The 19,157-nt window shown below is 45.7% G+C and overlaps 1 protein-coding gene across 1 annotated transcript; it reads left to right on the forward strand.

Moving 5' to 3' along the window:
• The first annotated feature begins 5,020 nt into the window (after nt 1-5,020).
• On the forward strand, nt 5,021-13,018 carry LOC104621099 (protein FAM222B-like). The gene is given in 3 exon segments (XM_010287494.1): nt 5,021-5,148; nt 10,869-11,373; nt 11,375-13,018. Coding segments are annotated over 3 exon segments (1,647 nt in total). The 5' UTR covers nt 5,021-5,066; the 3' UTR covers nt 12,435-13,018.
• The last annotated feature ends 6,139 nt before the right edge of the window (nt 13,019-19,157 follow it).

Consider the following 19,157-nt stretch of genomic DNA (forward strand, 5'->3'; position numbering starts at 1 on the left):
TAACAGCCCTCGCAGGGCTTATGGGACCCCAGGGTGCTGGGAAGTTGGAATAGTTTGGAGCTTTTCTTTTGTGTGTGGATGGATGCTCCTGCTTCTTCCCAGCCCCAGGCTTTGTGAACAAGCCCGCAGTTAATCGTGGAATTTCAAACATGCGTGTTTACTTTCAGGAACCTAACTTTAGACTTCACCAGCTTGCTTTCGTCTAAACCGGCTCAGTTTCCCATATTTCACTGGCCGGGAAAGGTTTGAGGGGAGCGTTTCCTTTGTGTGCTTACCCTGTAAGGCCTCTTGGGAGCTTCAGCGACCGGCGTATTTAAAAACTTGGCAATAACTCTGCATATGTGGTCTGTTTATATAATGATAAAGCAGTGTCAGAGTATTAGAAATTTCCTAGTAGTACTGAGTTGCTTTACACCTAGGTTTTACTCTAGCTTGTAAAAGTACCCCCTGGCCTGAGGAGCACTGAGTCTGGCAGAGGGAATACTAAACTTGAATATCAGCCAGAAGATAATATATCTTTTTAGTTCAGGAAGGCAGTATCATGGTAAGTTTTACTGGAGCTGATTCTTAGCTCTACAGGGAGGGTGACCCTGGGCAATGGGTGGAGGTGAGTTCTTCCATCCTACCTGGTGAGCCTTGGTGGTGACAGGACTTACTCTGAAAATCGGTGCAGGGGACACTGTGCTGCCTGGACCAAAAAACACCCTGATGTGCAGGTAAGGCTGAACGTAACGGTCGTTGTGAGGATGTGACAATTGCCCCCAAATCCCAAGCACTGCAAATACCTCTTAAGCTTAACATGCTTTGATTTAATTTTATTAATAAATCTTAGGAGGAAAAAAAAAAAATCTGTTCATGTGTCTAAACCTGCTATTTCATAGAGCATCATGCAGTATGTGTGCTGTTAAGATTATATCCTGCAGCCAGATTAAATTAAAATCGCTTCAAAGAGGGGTATTTATTTATTTATTCCAAGCTAATGATTGTTTCCCTCTAGAAATTTACTTTATCTTTTTATATATATTTTCAAGACAGAGCTCGTTATGCTGTGTTTGGCAGCATACAGAATCAGTTCAAAATGCAATTTAAAAAATTTAAAGCTAGGGGTTTTACAGCTGCCCTTGCCAAAGCCTGCTGGTCATCTTGCTCTCCAGTTTGCAGCTGACTGGTTTAGATGACAGTGTTACTGCGCCTGGCACAGTGCAAAAACCTCTCGGTTCCTGATTCACTCTGTCTGTTCCAGTTCCCCCAGTACCACACTGCCCATTCCCGGAGGGGCGGTGGCTCCAGCCCCGCGGCGAGCTTTGCAGGTGCTGGTGCCCACACAAGTTGCCGCCGTGGAGCCAAGTCTGCTAGCGAGAAGTCTTGACGTGCCAAGTTCAGTTTATCTCCTGCTCTGGACTAATTAGAAGCAATAAAGCTGAGCGCAGAAGGGGACGGTGGGCCCAGCTGCCTTTGTGTCGGGACCCTGCGCTGCTGACCTGAGACTGCGTAACAACTGAGACAGCCATTAATGCTCACCTCAATCCCAAATACAGCCCTTGTCGGGGATTTCAGTTCATTTTTGCTGGGTGCTATGTTGGAGCTGCCTGCGCTAGCTCGTGCTGATGATCAGTCAGGATAGAAGTCAGTCAGGTGCTGAGTATCTCAAAGGTTAATGTATCTTAAATGTTAATTAATTTCTAACAAAAAAATGAATGGGCTTGTTTGTAAAGATACTTCAAATGCATTGGTTTTCAAATACGATCTGGATTTTGAAAAATATATTAATTTCATAGAGAACAAAAATTGGAGCAGGATTTTAATTATAATATGGAATTCAGTGATGGAGTTATGGTCAGCACTTCTATATAAGTCTGAATTTCTTTTTTTTTTAATGCTCAGCAGTGACCTAGATGGCATCAATTTGGTTATTGCAAATCAAGCTAAAAGAATGATTTTATGCTTCTACTTAAAATGATTTTTGTAACTCCAGTATTTCCTTTAAAATGATTACTGCCACCCCAGTCTTCTAGGAACCTTTGGCATTGCCTAAAATGATTAGCTGCCTGCGGGAACAACTTGCTTTTATAGCCCTCTCTAAAATATTACTCTGTGTATTGGAACTAAAGCTTCTGTAAATACATGTTTTGACCTTCAAGGAACTACTGCTGTCTTATCACAGAAGCCTGGCTTTTCTGAGTTGAATGCTGTGACCACTCTTAATGACTTGTTCTCTCCCCTAATGTGCCATTATCCTGTTTATTGCTGTGTGCCTGGCGCTTCAGCAAGAGGCTTACTCAGAGTCACAGTGCTCAGGCTATAATGAGCATTAATGGTGGAGCAGGTGAGCAAACCCTCCGCGTTATCTTCCTGTCAGAAATGCTACTTGCTCGGTCAAAGAGCGCGTTGAGTGCAGTGCTGCACTGCAGAGCGCTTTTCTCTCTTTTGGGGCTGCGCACAAACTTGCCCTTGGTTAAGAGCTGTGTTAGACACCGAGCTCCTTTGGCCATGCAGGGATGGGAAGTAATCTTGGGTTGGCATCAGACGTTACTGCAGTAAAAGGTAGATGCTTGGGTGAATATGGGAATGGTGTGATCTGATGGTTTTCTGACTACAGTGAAGGCTCTTAATTTTGTTTGCCTGTTTTTCACTGAGAAACCGGTCTTGTTTTGCCAGTCTTCTGAAGTTGATGAAACGAGGAAAAAAGGAGAATACAATTACTGTTTTTTTCTTGCTGACCGTGAGTTTTTCTGTTGCTTACTCAGGTGGAGCTCTGGCAACTCACAGTGGTTTTGTCTTCTGATTAAAAAGAGCTGGATTCTTATTTTGTCTTTTTGGTCTTGCTGGGCATTATTTGGGGCAAGAAACTGCTGCCCACAGGCTGTTTGCAAAGTTTCACTGAACATTGCATACTTATAGTCATGAATTAATCTCATTTATAAGGTCGAGCAACTTTTCAGTTCCTAAAGCAATTCGTGTAAGTTGTGGATGTGACAGGTCTTCAGTCATCATTTCTGAACGCCTTCTGAAAGACTCCAAGAACCTCACCTGCTACAGGGGGTGAGAAGAAAGTCTGGGTTTAGATGTGTTTACAGGGTTTTACAACTATGTATCTTGGACATCTGATCAGATCATTACTGTCTCCTAGGGATGAAATGCAGAATGGTGTAAACTTGTTGTGTTGGTGGTTGCACTGTCATCCCTGCGGCTTGGTGAGGTTGTGTGTGAGTTTCTCACAGCACTGAGCTGCCGCTACTCTGTGTGGGTAGGGTGAATGGGCAATAGCATGAAGTTGTCAAGCTGACATTCAGTGCCCAAAATTATTTTTAATTGTTAGCCACACTGGCACCCAACGGGCTTGGTCAGCAACGCTCAGTTTTTGAGAGCGCACTCACACAGTGAAGATGCAGAAGTTTTCATAAATTAATATTTGCACAAGATTGCTTGGCTGTTGGTTTGATCGGCCTCCTCTCTGAGGGGATGCACATAAACCTGGAGCTAATGAATTACACGGAGTGAGTAATTGCTGTGCTACAGGAAAACTTTAAGTCCACACTGTTTGCTGTATTGGTGCGGGTATTCTTTGGGCGGTCTGACTTGTGACGGTGGTCTGAGGTTAGGTTTCAAATTAAAATCTTTAAAGCGTCCCTGCAGAGAAACTGGCTTTTGGAGCTCTCTGGAGCATGAAGGCAGTGGTGCTATCCAGGACGCAGCGTTGACGTTGCCACCTTGGGTGTCATCCAAAGGTTTCATTCTCATCGCTTATGCACTCCTCGACAGTGCGACTCTTTCAGAAGTTGCTTCTGTGGGGTTTCTGTAACCGTGGCTTCTCGTGCCGCTCTTGAGCTTTCTGCTTCACCTGTCTTGATCTTTGAATGCCTCCCCAGTTGTTTTAATTGGGATTTTGAAACAGTGACTGAAATTTGATTAATTTTGAAGGCTTCAACTCTTCAAAGTTTTGAGGGCTGTATAACACCCCAAACCCTTTCTAGCTGCTCCTTAGGTGTTTTGATAAAAACACACCCTGTATGGCAGCACTGATGCTTGTGGAGATTTGGGCAAGGAGAAGTCAACTGATTTCTCTAGCTTGGCTCAGCCACCCCATTTTCTAGAGCTTTCTGAAGTGCTCATGGCTGGCTGTGGCTTGCCCCAGTAGCTGTGGCCGTGGGGATTTGAGCAGGGGCTTGGACTGGGTGGCCTCTAGAGACCTTGTTTCAAGTCAAGTTTCTCTCCGTAATCCCGGTAACGTTGGGAGGCTCTGAGCATGAGTTACTTTTGTCGCTGGAAACCTCCCCTCGTGTTTGTACACCAGTGATGGGATTTGAGGGAAGCTGTGCCGTGTTTTTATATAAAGAGCTTTAGTGCTCAGTGCATTCATTTCGAGGTGTGATTTCGTAAGTGCTGAGCCGCTGCAGTAGAGGATGGTGGCACCTCGGCAGCTCCTTTGTGCAGAAGGCACGTCTTGCCGTTCGTCTAACCCAGAGCCGCGCAGGTTAGCGAGTCTCCTATGAAATGAAGGAAGTTGTAGCCATTCATCTTTCAGCCTAATGGACCACAGAAATTACAAGCTGTAGCATGCAGCTTAATCTTGCCACAAGGCAGAGTGCTGCATACTTTTGTCTTCAATTTATGCATGCCATGCCTTTTCATTAAATGTGAAAGAACAGCTGACAGGGTTTCTCCAGAGGACTTTGGCTATACCTGGTAGGTAGCCAGCGCATTTCAATATATAGTGAGATGAATGATGGTGGTTTCTTTGCCATTCATAACAACCACCTTTGAAATTTGAGGACAGAGTTCCGGATTATCCTCTGTGTGTCAAGCAGCAGAGGAGAGCAAGATGGCTGTTTCAGTTTTAACCCTGCAGGTGACCCACTTCTTGAAGTATTTCCGTTGCTGTTACGAGATGCAGTAAGGGCCAGAGCAGCGGTTGCGCATCTGTGCTTGGTCAGGCCTTCACCCAGGGATGGCTCTTTGCCACTTTCTTTTCTCTGTTCCTCCTGTATTATAACTTTGAATTGTCTCTCTGTTGTTGCAGTGTGCAGAGGAGTGAATGCCCCATGTTGTGTTAGTGCCTGTCTGCCATGCTGGCCTGTCTGCCAGGACCAGGTGACCTCTCCTTTCAGCTTCTTTCTTACACGCAGATGAACACTGGACTTCAGAAATGTGAGTGACGTTTTGTCTGCAGGATGTGGTTAACTGTTAAATCTGGCTCTGGTACAGCTGTGACACAAACATTTAGGATGCAGTGGAAAAACTATTTAATGTTAGAGTCTTTCTTTTGTTATGCCTTCAAGGCATCCATCAATAATGGCTCTGAGAAATCGCTGTGGAGGTTCACGTGTGTGCAGCAAGCTCTCCCCCCTTCCTGGCTCTATAAAGGTTAATTTTAACCACAGCAAGATGAAATGCAAGTGAGGTTTCTGTGAGATTCGTGCCTCTTTGCTGAAAACATTTTGTGCTAAAAGTGTGCCAGCTGACTTGCTTCTTAACACAACTTTTTCCTGACTCTTTTTTCACTTCCATTCATTTAATTACTCATAGACACCAATAACAGTTGGAACAGGCTAATGCACACCTTTTGAGGTCAGCAGCTCTGTTGTTGTACGTACCTGGGGCATACACTGCGAATATTAGTGCTCTAGACCAAATTACTAAAGTTCAAAGTTTCCGTCTTCTTTCTGACGTCTCTTTGGTGCCTCTGAAAATATGTCTGCAGAGTACTCTGATAATTCTTTTTTGATAACTTCAGTCATTTTTTTGACAGTTGTACTAGTATTTTTAAGAATTATTTAAGCTTGGGAATGTAAGTTTACTGGGTAGATTTTTTTTTTTTATCTTACTTTGTCTCTCCTCTTTATCACTGAAGCTGCATATTGATTGTTCAGCTGAAATTTCAGATATACCAAGGTTTCTACATAAGATCTGTGTACTTGGTTCTTAGGGCTGTGACCTGTCTCTTTTATTTGAAATGTGCATTGGGAGATCTCAGTACCCTCAGTTTGCTGATGGACTCGTTGCTCTTTAAAACCAAGTAATTTACACTCCAGTTATAGCTACAACTGTTATTGTGTTAAGACTTGTGGTGATACTGAAAATAGGTAAGATAATTTTGCAATTAAGGGTGACATGCTTAAAGTCCTACCAGAGGCGAATGACGCTGTTCACGTGCACACGTGTGCTCCCCCACAGCACTTGCATAGCATTTATGCCGACTCCACGGGCTGGGTAACTGTAACGACACTTTCGGCAGTAGTAAAAATCTTTACTCACAAAAGGACTTCCTTAGAGGGCACGAAACTGGGCATTCCCCTCCTTTCTCTTTTCTAGCTTTGCTGACCAAAACGTGCTTACTCAAAAGGTAGGCTGTCGTGGTGAGAACGTGCCTAGGTCCTTGCATTACATGAAGTTTCTTTGGTGGCTCGGAAAGCTTAGTTCTGAAAGCAAATTGCTGACGTTCCCGTGAGGGTAGCTGTGCATAAATCAGGTATTTGCTAGTATGCATTTACGAGGCAATGTGGTGGTACGTGGGCAATTTCTTAACCTGATAGTATCTGATGCTGTTTGAGAACTGCTGATCCCCGTGCTGAAAGCATTGCTGTATCGTGCTCAGTGAAGAGCTTCGGGTACTGCATTTAAAAGAATTCAGGACATAAAGTAGCTGGCAGGCACTGGCTGGCAGTGGTAATGCTCAGCTGTTCCAGTTTGTCCTGGTTTATATAGAAAATGAAACTGCTTGTGCAGACCTTGCTCACCCCTGCTGCAGATGTGTGTAAGATTAATTGGTGCATTTCTCTCCATGCTGTATATGCACAAGTAGTCTAGCCCCTGGCCAAAGGAAAGCTGAGTTAATGAGCATTTTTAATGAACGGTGACTTGTGACTTTTGGGAGGTTGGAAGCGGACTTTAGTAATAGTGCTATTGCTTTTATAAAAGGCACAGAACTCCACATGCTAGCTTTTATTCAGACTTACGGTATTTGTATTAATAATATTTAAGTGTAGTTTTCTGGATCAGACTTTTTATTAACATTTAAAAATCCACATTAGCTCAATTCTTTTTTTTTTTTTTCTTATTCACTTTCAGGTAAGAGGCATTTTTCTTAAAGATGGTCTGGGCAGTAGGAGTTTTGTAGATTAACATGCACCTTTTTTTTCTTTTAGAAACTGATCACTCCAGGACTTCCAATTTCAGTATTTTTCTTTTGAATTCCAACCTGCATCACAGGAAAGGCCTAACCCTGAAATTTGTCTTTATCCACACAGGTGATTTCTCACTGGCTCTGTATTGATATAATTGTATACAGATATTAATCTGTATTAAATAGGCTTCTTCCCCCTGACTCCAGTATAAACCTGACCAGTCAGTCGGGATACTCGAGGCAAGACCATTTGGGCAGTGTCTGCAGCCGCTGTTGGACATAGCGGCCGTGCCACAGGGCCTGGGAGAAAAAGCGTGGTTTTTCATGACAGTGGTGCAAAGCCAAGGTGAAAAGAGCTTTTGGGGCTGGGTGAGAGAGGGAACAACAGAGAGAAGAGCAGGTTGGGACTGAATATGAGGTCATCATCTAAAATCAAGTCCTTTCTAGGGGTGAGGGTTCTTTCTGTAAAGCCTGTAGAGAAACTCCTGGGGTTGAGATTTTTATGGAGAATATGGGCACAGCTGTTTCTCGCTTGTCCCAACATGGATACTCTCATCAGGGTGGGAATCCTGAAGGCTTGTTTGTATTTTGCTTAATGTTAATGAAAGTTTTAACTGCAGACAGTTTTAAAAGCAGGGGGTTTTAAAGCCTTAGTGTGAAATGCACTTAAAAGATGTTACACTGGTGCTGAGGTGAGGCAGAGAAATATATCTCATTGCATGGTAAAAATAGCTCCAGCGGTGAGACGCACACAGGAATGTGACCAGATGAATTGGTTGCCACGGGATTAGCGGGAATATGAACTTGCAGCTCACCAATTTATTGGGGTAATTGCTCATATGCACAGCTTTGCCTTGTAGTAAATATGAAATAATTACTTTTCAGCAAAAGTAATCTGCCTTGCATTTACCATTAGGTAACTTTGTGGAGCTCATCCCGTTGTTTTCTTGATGTAGCTTGTTCATCTGCCATCCTCCTCGTCATTTTATGGCCTGATCCAGAATTCTTGCACTTGCGGTATTCGAATATCACCATTTTCTTTTGGTCCATTCTAGCTGGTTTTCCATTCACTTAGTAACCAGACCTAATTGTTCTTTACTGTTTTGTTAGGATATTTGTATGGGATATTCAGACTCTTGATCGCCCCATAATGCCTTTCTCCTAATTTTTGTTCGTTGCCTTAATTATTCCAGTCATTGAATCTCGCCTGTGGAACTACTAGCCAAGCACATTTTAAGCAGCACGTTGAGGCACTCAGAAATACATCACCTTAGTCTGGCCTAAGTAGAGTGGCTGAGTTGGTCCATAGTAAAAGGAGCATAATCTTAACTATACGCAAGATGGGCTCTGTTTGGTGGTTAGTTTCAGAAGATCCTGCCCAAGGTATTTAAAAGATGGTTTGCCATTTGGGAAGATGCCAAACTTGATGTTGGTGCATCATCTCAGTTTGACTGAGGGCTTATTTTCTCTCGTCAGAGGAAGGAGTTTTTCCAGATTCGGGATTACAGATGTGTTGTAACCGATAGCTGCAGCCCGTTCAAACATTGCTGTTTTAGCTGCTTTCTAAAAGCTTCCATCACAGGTCCCGTATAAGAGAAAAATAGATGCTTGGTTAAAAGAATATTTAGTGTATCTGTTCAGTGTTTATATTTACCATCTAATTTGCCGGTATGCCTATAGAAATGTAAACCAGGCTGGGAAATTTTTGATGGTAAAGGTGTCTTACAGTATCTACTTAATTTTTCATCTGAAAATAAAAGCTTTATGTGACAATGGCCGTAACTGTAACATAAGCCATAATACAGGCAGGGGTGGATTCCTTTGTCCGTTGTTGATGGTTCTTCTCTGATTCAGGGTGAGCTGCAAGGGTCATCTCTTGGGGAAGAAACAGAACTTAATGGGCATGGGTGATGCTAAAAATAAAGGTTTGGAAGCTCATGAAGGCCTTGGCTGTTGAGGCAAGGTAGTACTGGCAAATCCGTTCGGAGGCTCTCCTCTCTGTTAGGAGCATAGCAGCTCGTTCAGAAGGACAGATATAAACCACCTGCCTGCAGTGGCAGGTACAGGGGTATGAACAGAGAGCGGATGTTCAGGTTAATATCAAATGAGCATTTCCTTTGATTAAGAGAAAGGGTGGTACGTGCCAGTGTTTGGACAGCACAGAGTGTAAGAGTATAACCGTCGCGGTGGTACGTGCTGTGCTAGAGATGCAAGACGGCCTGCTTGCAAAGCTTATTTCACAAAAGATATTTTTTAAATTTCTATAATTATCCTTTCTTTCGGTATACATCCTATTTTCCATTTCCTGGCCCTTACTTTCTGAAAGTGAGTGCTCTTAGAGCAGTCCTGCTGTCCCTCACCTGTGAAGACTGGAAGCTGCAGGATGTGGAGAGAGATGGCTGGTACTTGGACTTGAGCGGTATTCGGGAACCTTTTGGAGGCGATTTGCTTAAAAGAACCAGAGCTGGCTTTTCAGGAGGAAGGGCTGTTTGCCTGGGAGCGTCAAGCTCTTTACTGGAACATTAGATTTCCTTGGGTCTGAGGGCCAGATGCGGAGCTGGGTGCTTCTGGGCTCTGGAGGAACTGGCTGCTGTGTTTCCCGTCCTTTCAGCACAGCAGCAGATGGCATGGGGATACTGAAAATTTTAGCAGAAAGGATGGGTGGGGGTTTTTTTCCGGTAAACTGTTTGCAAGGAGGGGGGTGGTAGAAATCAAGCAAAAGCAAAATCGGATTGTCAAGGCTGCAAAGCATTATTTGAAGATTATAAAATCACTTCTAAAGCAGCAGTCCCATAGGAGTCAAGCAGCAGAGCTGTGGTAGGGGAACGGCGCAACTCTCTGCTTGGAATAGGATTATAGTGAGAGAGGCACAAGCATTTCCCTAGACTTCTGAAGTTCCTTCCAGAAGCACTTCGAGCTTGTAGGCAAGGTAGGTATCTGGTAAACCGGAGTAAGTGAAACCACAACCCTGTCTCCAGAAGTCTTTTGTCTGTGTCTGGAAAGTAGTATGTTTTTAATCCTGTGGTGTAATCACATAATTTTGCTGTGCGGTATGAGGATGATGTCCTTAGCAAGGTGCCACACTGAAAATTCAGCTGAAGAAATAATTGCAAGCCATAAAGTCATGCACACGTAGCCTCCTTCCATTTGCTGAACTTGGACTGACAAGGGCTTCCTAATGGACAAAAAGACACTCAAAGTGCTTTCAGATGTCAGCATCTAGAAGAGAACTCAGATGTAAATGGAGACTTGAGCTGAAGTGCTTGGTATGGTTCCCACCTCAGCATTACACGGGTTTAATGTTTAATTCATAACTTTCTGATTTCTGAATTACACGGTAAAGATACTGAGAATGGCTTGAAGAGCCACGGGGAGGCAGCCTTAAATTAAGAGAATAGAAACTAGCCCACCACCGCAAGCTGTAAGAAATATTTCCAGCTGGAGACAGCCCGATGTTTATAGCACGTTACCTTTTTTTGTCCAACTGTAAACATACTCTGATGAAAATACTCGTTTCCTTTTGCTCCCCTGGGCAGGTCTTGCCTTAACCTGAACTGGGGGTTGTGTTGGTGACCGGGTAGTAAAGGGAATGAGGTACCTGGTACATGATCCGCTGGTCTGGGAAGATGAAGTTCTTGCCTCTTGATTCCTTGGAGATTTTCTGCCCTTGCTGTGCAACTGTCTTGCCCTGGGGTTGGTCCCTTGCTTACCAGAATTGGTATTGACGAATTTCCTTTCTCCGCAGGGGACACTACACAGAAAATGAGATCTGCACAGTATCCTACCCCAGCAGAATTGGATGCTTATGCTAAGAAGGTCGCCAACAATCCACTGACTATAAAAATTTTTCCAAACAGTGTCAAGGTTCCCCAGAGGAAACACATACGCCGTACTGTGAACGGACTTGATACTTCGGGCCAGAGGTACAGTCCCTACCCATCTCAGGCCACCACGAAAACAGGCCTCCTGGCGATAGTCAAATCTCCAGCGAAAGGAATTATCAAGGACTTCGACGGGACACGCACACGTCTGCTGCCGGAAGCGATGATGAATCCCCCTTCCACACCATACGTTGCACCTAGCACTTTAACCCACCCCCAGGCGCTTGCTCGCCAGCAGGCTCTCCAGCATGCACAGACTTTGCCGCACCCCCAGAGTATACCGCAGCCACAGACTTTGCAGCACCCTCAGGGTATACCACAGCCACAAAGCTTACCGCACCCTCAGGGGATACCGCAGCCGCAGACGCTGCCAGCCGCAGGGCTTGCAGCATCCTCAGACCATGGCACACCAGACTCTGCAGCACCCCCCGAATCCTTTGCTGCAGCCAGGTTTACATGGAAGCAGAAAGATGCCGGATGCAGATGCGCCGCCGAATGTGACCGTGTCTACCTCAACCATTCCCCTCTCTATGGCTGCCACCCTGCAGCAGAACCAGCCACCGGACCTGAGCAGCATTGTGCACCAGATTAACCAGTTCTGCCAGGCCAGAGCTGGCATTAGCACTACCTCAGTCTGTGAGGGACAGATTGCAAACCCCAGCCCTATAAGTCGCAACCTGCTTATCAATGCAAGTACCAGGGTATCTACTCACAATGTCCCTACACCCATGCCTTCCTGTGTAGTAAACCCTGTAGATCATGCTGCTGCTGCTATTCCTTCTGCCTCTGTTAGTGTGCCCATGGTGAATATTAACAGGCTGCCGCCCGCGTACCAGAATGAAATCAAATCGGTTGCGTGGAACCAGCACCAGCTTGCACATCTGCAGCAAATGTGTGGGGATGCTGCTGGGCCTGCTGGACTCGCAGGGAAGCACCCTCAGAGAGAGATCGCAGGGCAGAATTTTCCTGGCAAAACTTCAAACTACCCTCAAGAACTGTGCATGGGCCAGTCGTTCAGCTTGAAGCCCCCCATCGAGAAGCCTACGCCTTCTCCACCTGTGAATGGGTTGCAGGGACCCTTGCCATATACCAATGGGCACTATTTCCAGCCCATCTGGAACAACATTCTGCCCACACCCAACAGTGACAGCTCTGGGTCCCAGGACCTCGCCATGCCTTTCCACGGGGGACAGCCGGCAGGAGCGCCGCTAGATTGTGCAGGAGGAACTCATTACAGAGCTGGAGCTGGCCCATCCAGCCAGAGTAATGTGATGCAGACCATGGATTACCTAAGCGGGGACTTCCAGCAGTCCTGCTTCAGAGATCAGAGCATGGCCGTGCTGGGAAAAGTCCATCGGCCTCCCATGAACCGAGCACCTGAACCAACCGATAGTCGAAATCTTCATATTCAACACCCAGGGTATAGATAGGCTGCAGTCACTTTCACAGACAAAAATTAGAGGTTTAGTCTTAATTTTAATTAATAATCAAGGCATTTTTAACTTGCAAACTTGTGTGATCATTATAGTAACCATTGGAAGAAGACATACTGTATATTTAAAAGCTTTGCTTACATGTTATCTGTCTCCTTTATGCATCAAATATTTAACATGCCTTTTGTTTCAAAGAATTTCATTACACTACTTCACGCCACAGCTGTTTCCTCACAGCAGAATCCCCTTTGTGCAGCTTTTGCCTTCTCTTAGTAGCTCCTTGCTGGACTGATGTTGAGTTGCTGCAGGGTTTCACAGTTGCATCTGTTCACCAGCTCTGTAAAGAGCGAGGTAGCGTAGCTGCTTAAATTTCCATCTCAATTTCCTCTGAAGATTAAGAGCAACAGAATTTGTCAGGAAGCAGGGCTTATTTTCAACTCGAAAGCCCATTTCATTAACGCATTAAACATTGACCATTTGCACTGTCTAGAGGCCTATTTAATTGAAAAAGAAGCCCACGTTTGAAAAGAGCGAGCTAGGGGTATGTATTTAGGCATTAACATAGGAAGAAGCTTTTCAACTGTTTCTTGCAGAGACACCCGCATTTCGTTTAGACTTTGTCCAAAGCCAAAAATCTCTGGCTGATTTTTCTGACACTTTTTCTTTTTCTTTCTTTCTTTTTTTTTTTTTTTTTTTTTTTTTGCGGACAGGGTATGGAGGATGGGGGGAATGGCGGTTTTAGGACGTAGGCAGCATCGCTGCTGTCAGTAGCTGCCTTTGTTCTGCATCATATTTCCCTTCCCTGCTCCCCTTTTGCCAGCAGAAGAGCTAACTTTGTCTGAACCCCTCGCTGCTAGGAGTCTGGCCGTCCTGATGTGAAGGGAATCCAGACCCACCGACAACTCCAAAAAGGGTTCAGCCGCTTCTTGGGTAGCTAGAATTTCAGGGCCGGGAGACGTAACCCCATCTTGTCTCCGGCGCAATGAGCAGGCATGCGGGGCGGCGTGGTGCGGTCCCGTTGCGACAGCAGTACCGATGGGACGGGAGGCGGTTGATGTGAAGCGAAGCTCCGCTCACGAGCCACCGTGGGACCGACGGTCCCGTATTCCTCTCCATTAAAACGCCGCAGCAGATCTAATGGATCAGTTCTCCTCTCTGGGAATCAGCGAAGCTATTTATAACATCCCTTTTTCCCAGGATCTCGGTGCCTAACTCTTCCTGTTCCTTTCCCACATCACTTCCAGCAGCTAGTCGAGTCAGTGACCGTAGGACACTAAATATTGGGTAACCTCAGCGTCTTGTTCTCCGAAATATACCTTTCCTTTCGAACAGCCGGGTTTGTTGTCAGTAGAAAACTTCTCATCTCTGTTAACGAGACTAATACTTGAACATAATGATCACGATCAAGTTTGGAAATTAAAAAAAAAAAAAAAGAAAAAATAAGAAAAAAATTAATGCATTGATTCTTTATATGTACACTGGCTAAAAATATTGCTCTACACTGTAACTTTTAAGTGTAATATTTCTGTATGAATGTCGCCTGGTAGTGTGGGTTTGAGTAGCATTGTGTATGGGTGAACCCACTGGCCTCTGCCATCCACTGGCCTCCCTCACAGCCCTTTGAAAAACAAAGCCTTAAGTATTTGCTCCTTGAACTTTCCTTAACGAGCATGGTTTAAAATTTTAAGACATCATACAAAATTTAAAAAAAAAAAAAAAAAAGTTTTGAAGTGACGTCATAGTTGGCTAGAGATTCTTAAAAGTTTTTCGTAAATGGAAAAATTAGAAAACATTTATTTGTATTTTTTTAATTTAGACGTGTAGTCCTGGGCTGTAACAAATATTTAGGTTTCAAAGCTTAGCAGAGTACGTTTTCTGACTCCTTGCGTAAGTTAGTACACTTATATCATGTCATTATTTAAATTCTTTTAAGTGTACTATAAACCGTTCTTTAGTGGTAACTCTTTAGCAAAGTTAAGCAATTTGACTAAAGACGGATTAAATTATGTGTTGGCTTGTGTTGCCTTATATTTAAAAAGGAAGAATTGCCTGATTGTGTTATGCCAAATGATAGCAACATGAAGTCCTAATTTATTGTTTATAATCGTATTCCTGCAGTCTTTGTGAAAACTGGTAAATATACATCTATGAAAGAACTAAAATCCTGAGGCTTTTCATGCAATATTTTTCTGAATACATTATATTGGAAGCCAAGGTTCGAGTCTGAAGCTGCTTCCCTTACAGTCTCCCCGCCGTCTTCCCCGTCCCACTCCCCCAAACCGATCTAGGGCTGTGCTATGACTTTAACCTTTCCTGCCGAGTTAGTTACTGTAAGGTGTTCTGCTACCTGAATACATACCTTTTTACTAAATAAAACATTGGCATCTCCTCTGTTCAGCAGCCTGCTACAAATCTCAACCCAGACTGTTATTAAACGCTCCTTTTTTCCTCCTGCTCTTCTCCTGTGAGAGGCAGAGTCGAGTCCCGTGGTGTGTTTGCGGAAGCGGTTTCGGTGCGGCGGAGGTGTTTGCGTCGGCGACGGCAGCACGCCGCGAGTTGCTGGGGGTTGTTCTGCAGGGGCAGTCGCAGGTAGAGCCACCATCGCCGGGACTTTGCCCCGGTACAGCAGGACCGGGAAGCAAAAATACTCCCACAACTCATCCAGGTGGGATGTTGCTTGAAAAAATAGGAATCGTTGTGCTATTAAAATACACTGAAATACTTCCTTTGGTTCTAGGAGTGAGATTTTTTTTTTCTTTAGACCAATCGTTTTCACTCTGCAGCAGCCTGTTGCCGACGGGCTCTCCTTCCTACGTGTCTTCTGTAAAGGGAAGCACAAACACTGACCTGCCTCCTTCCCAGGTGCAGCCTTTGAGAGCAGACACCGAGTATGCCGCCAAGGCGCCCGGCACGGGCATCCAAGGTGACGAAGGGAAGAGCAGATGAGGCAGGAGCCGGGGGCCGGCGCGTGGCAGGAGGTGCGCTCTCCTGGAAACGTTTGTCCACGCGCAGTTTTATTTCACGTTCTGCCCGGTGCAGAAGTAAGAGTAACCTAAAGGCTGGGGACACGGCTCTCCCCGGGGACCTGCCTTCGGGGTTCACACCGCTGCTCTCCTTTTGTCTTGTCTTTTCATCTGTGCGCCAGTGGCTTCCTGACCTCGGACCCCAGCACGCGGTTTCTGTTCCCCTGACGGATCCTGGGCGCTTGCAGGTGAGGGCTCTGCTCCTTGAGGAAAGAGTAAGGTATTTTCAGATGTTTTCCTGAACTATTTACGCTGCCTCATCAGGACTGAAATCTGTCCCTTTTACACTACCACGCTGATGTAGCAGAATATGGTTCTCATGGCTCCTGGCAACTCCCTTGCCAGCCGCAGGTGGACGTTAGATAGATCCTAGGAGGGATAAACATGAAAGTGGTGTAAACCCATCCACGAGGAAACTTCCATCTCTGATGTGTCTTGTCTTTGGAGCAGAAGCTTTGAAGCTGTTAAATCACAAGCCCAGTTTGTTACAGCCCAAAGTTAACATTTTGTAAAGACGCTTGTGAATTTTCTTTAAGCTTACAATGTGAAAGATGTCTCTGTGGGACTCGGCCGCTCCCGTAGAAACCAAACAGAAATGTTTGCTGGGGAGAGAACTGGGAATTGCTGCTGGATTTCATTAAACCAGACTGATTATAAATGCTGCTGCTTATGTGCTACGGTTATGAACTAGGAATTTTTCTGGTTTATTTTGATTTTTTTTTTTTTGTCTGCAGGAAAAATAAAAAAGAGACAGAGACCTGGTCCCTCTGCCCCTTCTGCTGGTTTGATGCAGTGTGAGTGCGTGGGGCTTGCACGGCCGTGGTCAGCAGCACAGGTTGCCATGGGCGGCACGGGGTGGGTGCTTGTCCCAAAGGGAATTTGGGGAAGGGTCTCTGTGCGTTTCCGGGGTCAGGAATGGCTGACCTTCTCCAATAATAAGAGCACTGAGAAAGTCTGGGAAAACAGAAGAGATACAAGATCTCAGAGCCAGAAAGGTGCTGAAATAATTAGTAAAAAGAGGAGGAGGCGGCTTAAGTCCTGTCAAGGTGAACTCGGAGAGATTTTTGATGCTGTCTGCGAGGGTTAGGGCTGTCGTGCACCCTGAAGGTCTGCTTTCCCTGGCCGGGAGGGAAACGCCTTGGGGAGACGTAGGACTGCGCCGAAAGCTGGCCCTGGAAGCTACTGACTGTCCTGCTAAGTGCTGGCCCTAGTAGTGGGTGTAATAAACTCCAGTTTATTATATTATTATAATTATTATAAGTTTTGCTTATTAACGTAATACTAAATACAACTTTTTTAAGGGGATTCGTAACATCTGTAGACCCTTTCTGGAAAATAGGAGTCGCGAGGGTTTTCTCTAGTGGTCACACATCTAATTTAGGCGGTGGACTGCGTGCTTTCATCTCTAAGAGCAACACAACTCAAAACCCATCTCCTCTGCGTTCGCTGCAAACATCTGAGTGTCAAAATCCCTCTGATGGCAAAATAATATCTTTCATACTGTTTCCCGTGTTCCCCAGATACTAAGAAACATTTGGTTCCCACGTAATTTTCCAGGAATTTGGGCTAAACCGGGCAGCTTAGCCCAGCTGAGCTTAGCTGGGAAGAGCTGTCTTTGCCCACAGGCTCCATCATCCAGAAACACTGCGCCGAGAGCAGCCACTCTGTCCGCCCGCCCCAGGGAGACGCGGCGTCGGGATCCTCCTCTCCTTTGACTCGGCATTACTGGAGGTCCCTGGTTTCTTCATCTGTCCCCCCCGCCCAACAGGAGGAATCCCTTCTGCAAAGCCTCTTCAGGAGCTTTTTACATCGTCTTTGCAGGTACTTAGACCTGTTTACTGGAGCGAAGATTCGATGCGATAATGAGCCAGTGAGGACTCAGCGTGAGCAGCCGCTGCCTCCGCCGAGAAGTTACCTGCAGCCATGGCTAACTAAGCCGAAGGCTTCTGGCAGAGTAAGATCTAACCTTTTAAAACATCTCCTTTAGGGCCAAATAGGGTTTTCTTCCAAAGATTTAATTGCTGTGTTTGGTCTTTTCCCCCTACGCTGGGCTTGCCGTACCCTCGTTGAGTACCAAACGTTGAGTTTGACCCAAGGTAGGCAACGCGACGAGATGTCCTCTGCTGAAAAACAGCAGCACATCGTCTCATGACGGAGGACGTTTGGAGAGGAGCAACTTGCTGCAGATGCTGCAAAAAATGGGAGCTGAAGAAAGTCCTGCTCGATGTGGGGGGCCTGGAGGGTCCAGGGGGGTGGAGGAGGCAAAGGAAAGGGCTGCGTTGGAGTCATCTCCTCGGGTCTTAGCTGGGGGAGCTCGTGTCGGACATCTTCTAGCAACAGCTGCCTTTCGGATGCTCTTCCAATGCTCAACAAGGCCAAACTGCAATAAAATTACTCGGCTATTTTATCTAATTAGTTTAAGTTAATTTCAAGGCGATTGGGTACAAGCCATTAATTCAGCCGGGGTGGCTGCTAGCCTAAGAGATGCGCTGGAATGGCAGCGAGATTGAAATGGGAGAAATGGGATTGAAATGGGAAGGTTCTGAGACTGCAGAACCTTCTCCTTCGCCCCCCTCAAAGGTCCTGGGAAGGCAAAGGGCTGGGGAGGGAGGGGAGCCCGGCCGGGCTTTTAATAAAGGATGTGAAGAACAAATTTGTCTTGTATTTTTCTCCCGATGAAATATTAGTGTCTGGTTTAGCCGTCTTGGCTGAGGAGCATCAATAAGCGGCACAAATTGGGGCTCCACCGCAGCAGCAGTAGCAGAAGTGGTTTGGCCAAAAATTCTCCTTCTGTATCCCAAAAAAGGTTTAAAGGTGTTAAAAGGATTTGGTGTTTGGTTGGATAAAGGCATTGCCAATGTGGGTGGGGTCTTAAACAAGCAAAGGTCCAGCTTTTATTAAATTTTATTAAATTTTTTCTCACTGGCTTGAGCATCTTGTGAAACACCCGGCCGGCGTCCAAGCTGCACTGGCCTGACGGGGCAGGGAGCAAGCTGGCAGGTTCTGGGCCTCTCGAATAAATCTTCAAACCGACAAGTTTCCAGGAAGTTTATTTTTAAACTTGATATTTGAGGCTAAATTTAGTAGCAAATCAATTTTTCTCCCTCTCCTCCCTGAATATGAAGAGCATCACCTCTTGCTTCACAACCCAGGTCTTGCAGGGGCTTTGCTCCCCCGTTCTACGCAAACGCGGGAAGGTTAAGAGGTGCTTGAAGATCCCGGCTGCCGTTTCCAGCCAGGCGCCGCGCGGAGACGTGCGCGCCGCGGCCACGAAGCGCCGGCGTAAATGGAGCTGGAGAGCGGCACCTTATGGCAAATTCCACGTTTATGATTGGGAAAAAAAAGAAACAAAAAACCAAGCGAGCAGGGCAAGCAGAGGGTTGTAGATACGTCCCGGGGGGGACGAGGCAGCGCGGGGTCACCGTCCTCGGCTCCCGGGGTTGGTTTTACCTCTCGGCTCCCAGCGTGGCTTCCCGGCGCTGGGCTTCCCGTGGGCACAGCCAGGAGCTGCCTTCACCAGCCTCGCTGCACCGCAATAGCGGAAGCTTTTCGGTCATAAATAATGTATGCATTTCTTTTTTCTTTTTTTTTTTTAATGTAACTGGTGTGCAACAAGAGGCTGCCAACGCGCTGCTGTACCGCCGGGCTATGGGAACAGGACAGTTCCTATACAGTGAGTATATAAATAAAATGTATA

This window comes from Phaethon lepturus, unplaced genomic scaffold (assembly GCF_000687285.1).
Source record: "Phaethon lepturus isolate BGI_N335 unplaced genomic scaffold, ASM68728v1 scaffold44185, whole genome shotgun sequence".
In the NCBI taxonomy this organism is placed as follows: Eukaryota; Metazoa; Chordata; class Aves; order Phaethontiformes; family Phaethontidae; genus Phaethon; species Phaethon lepturus.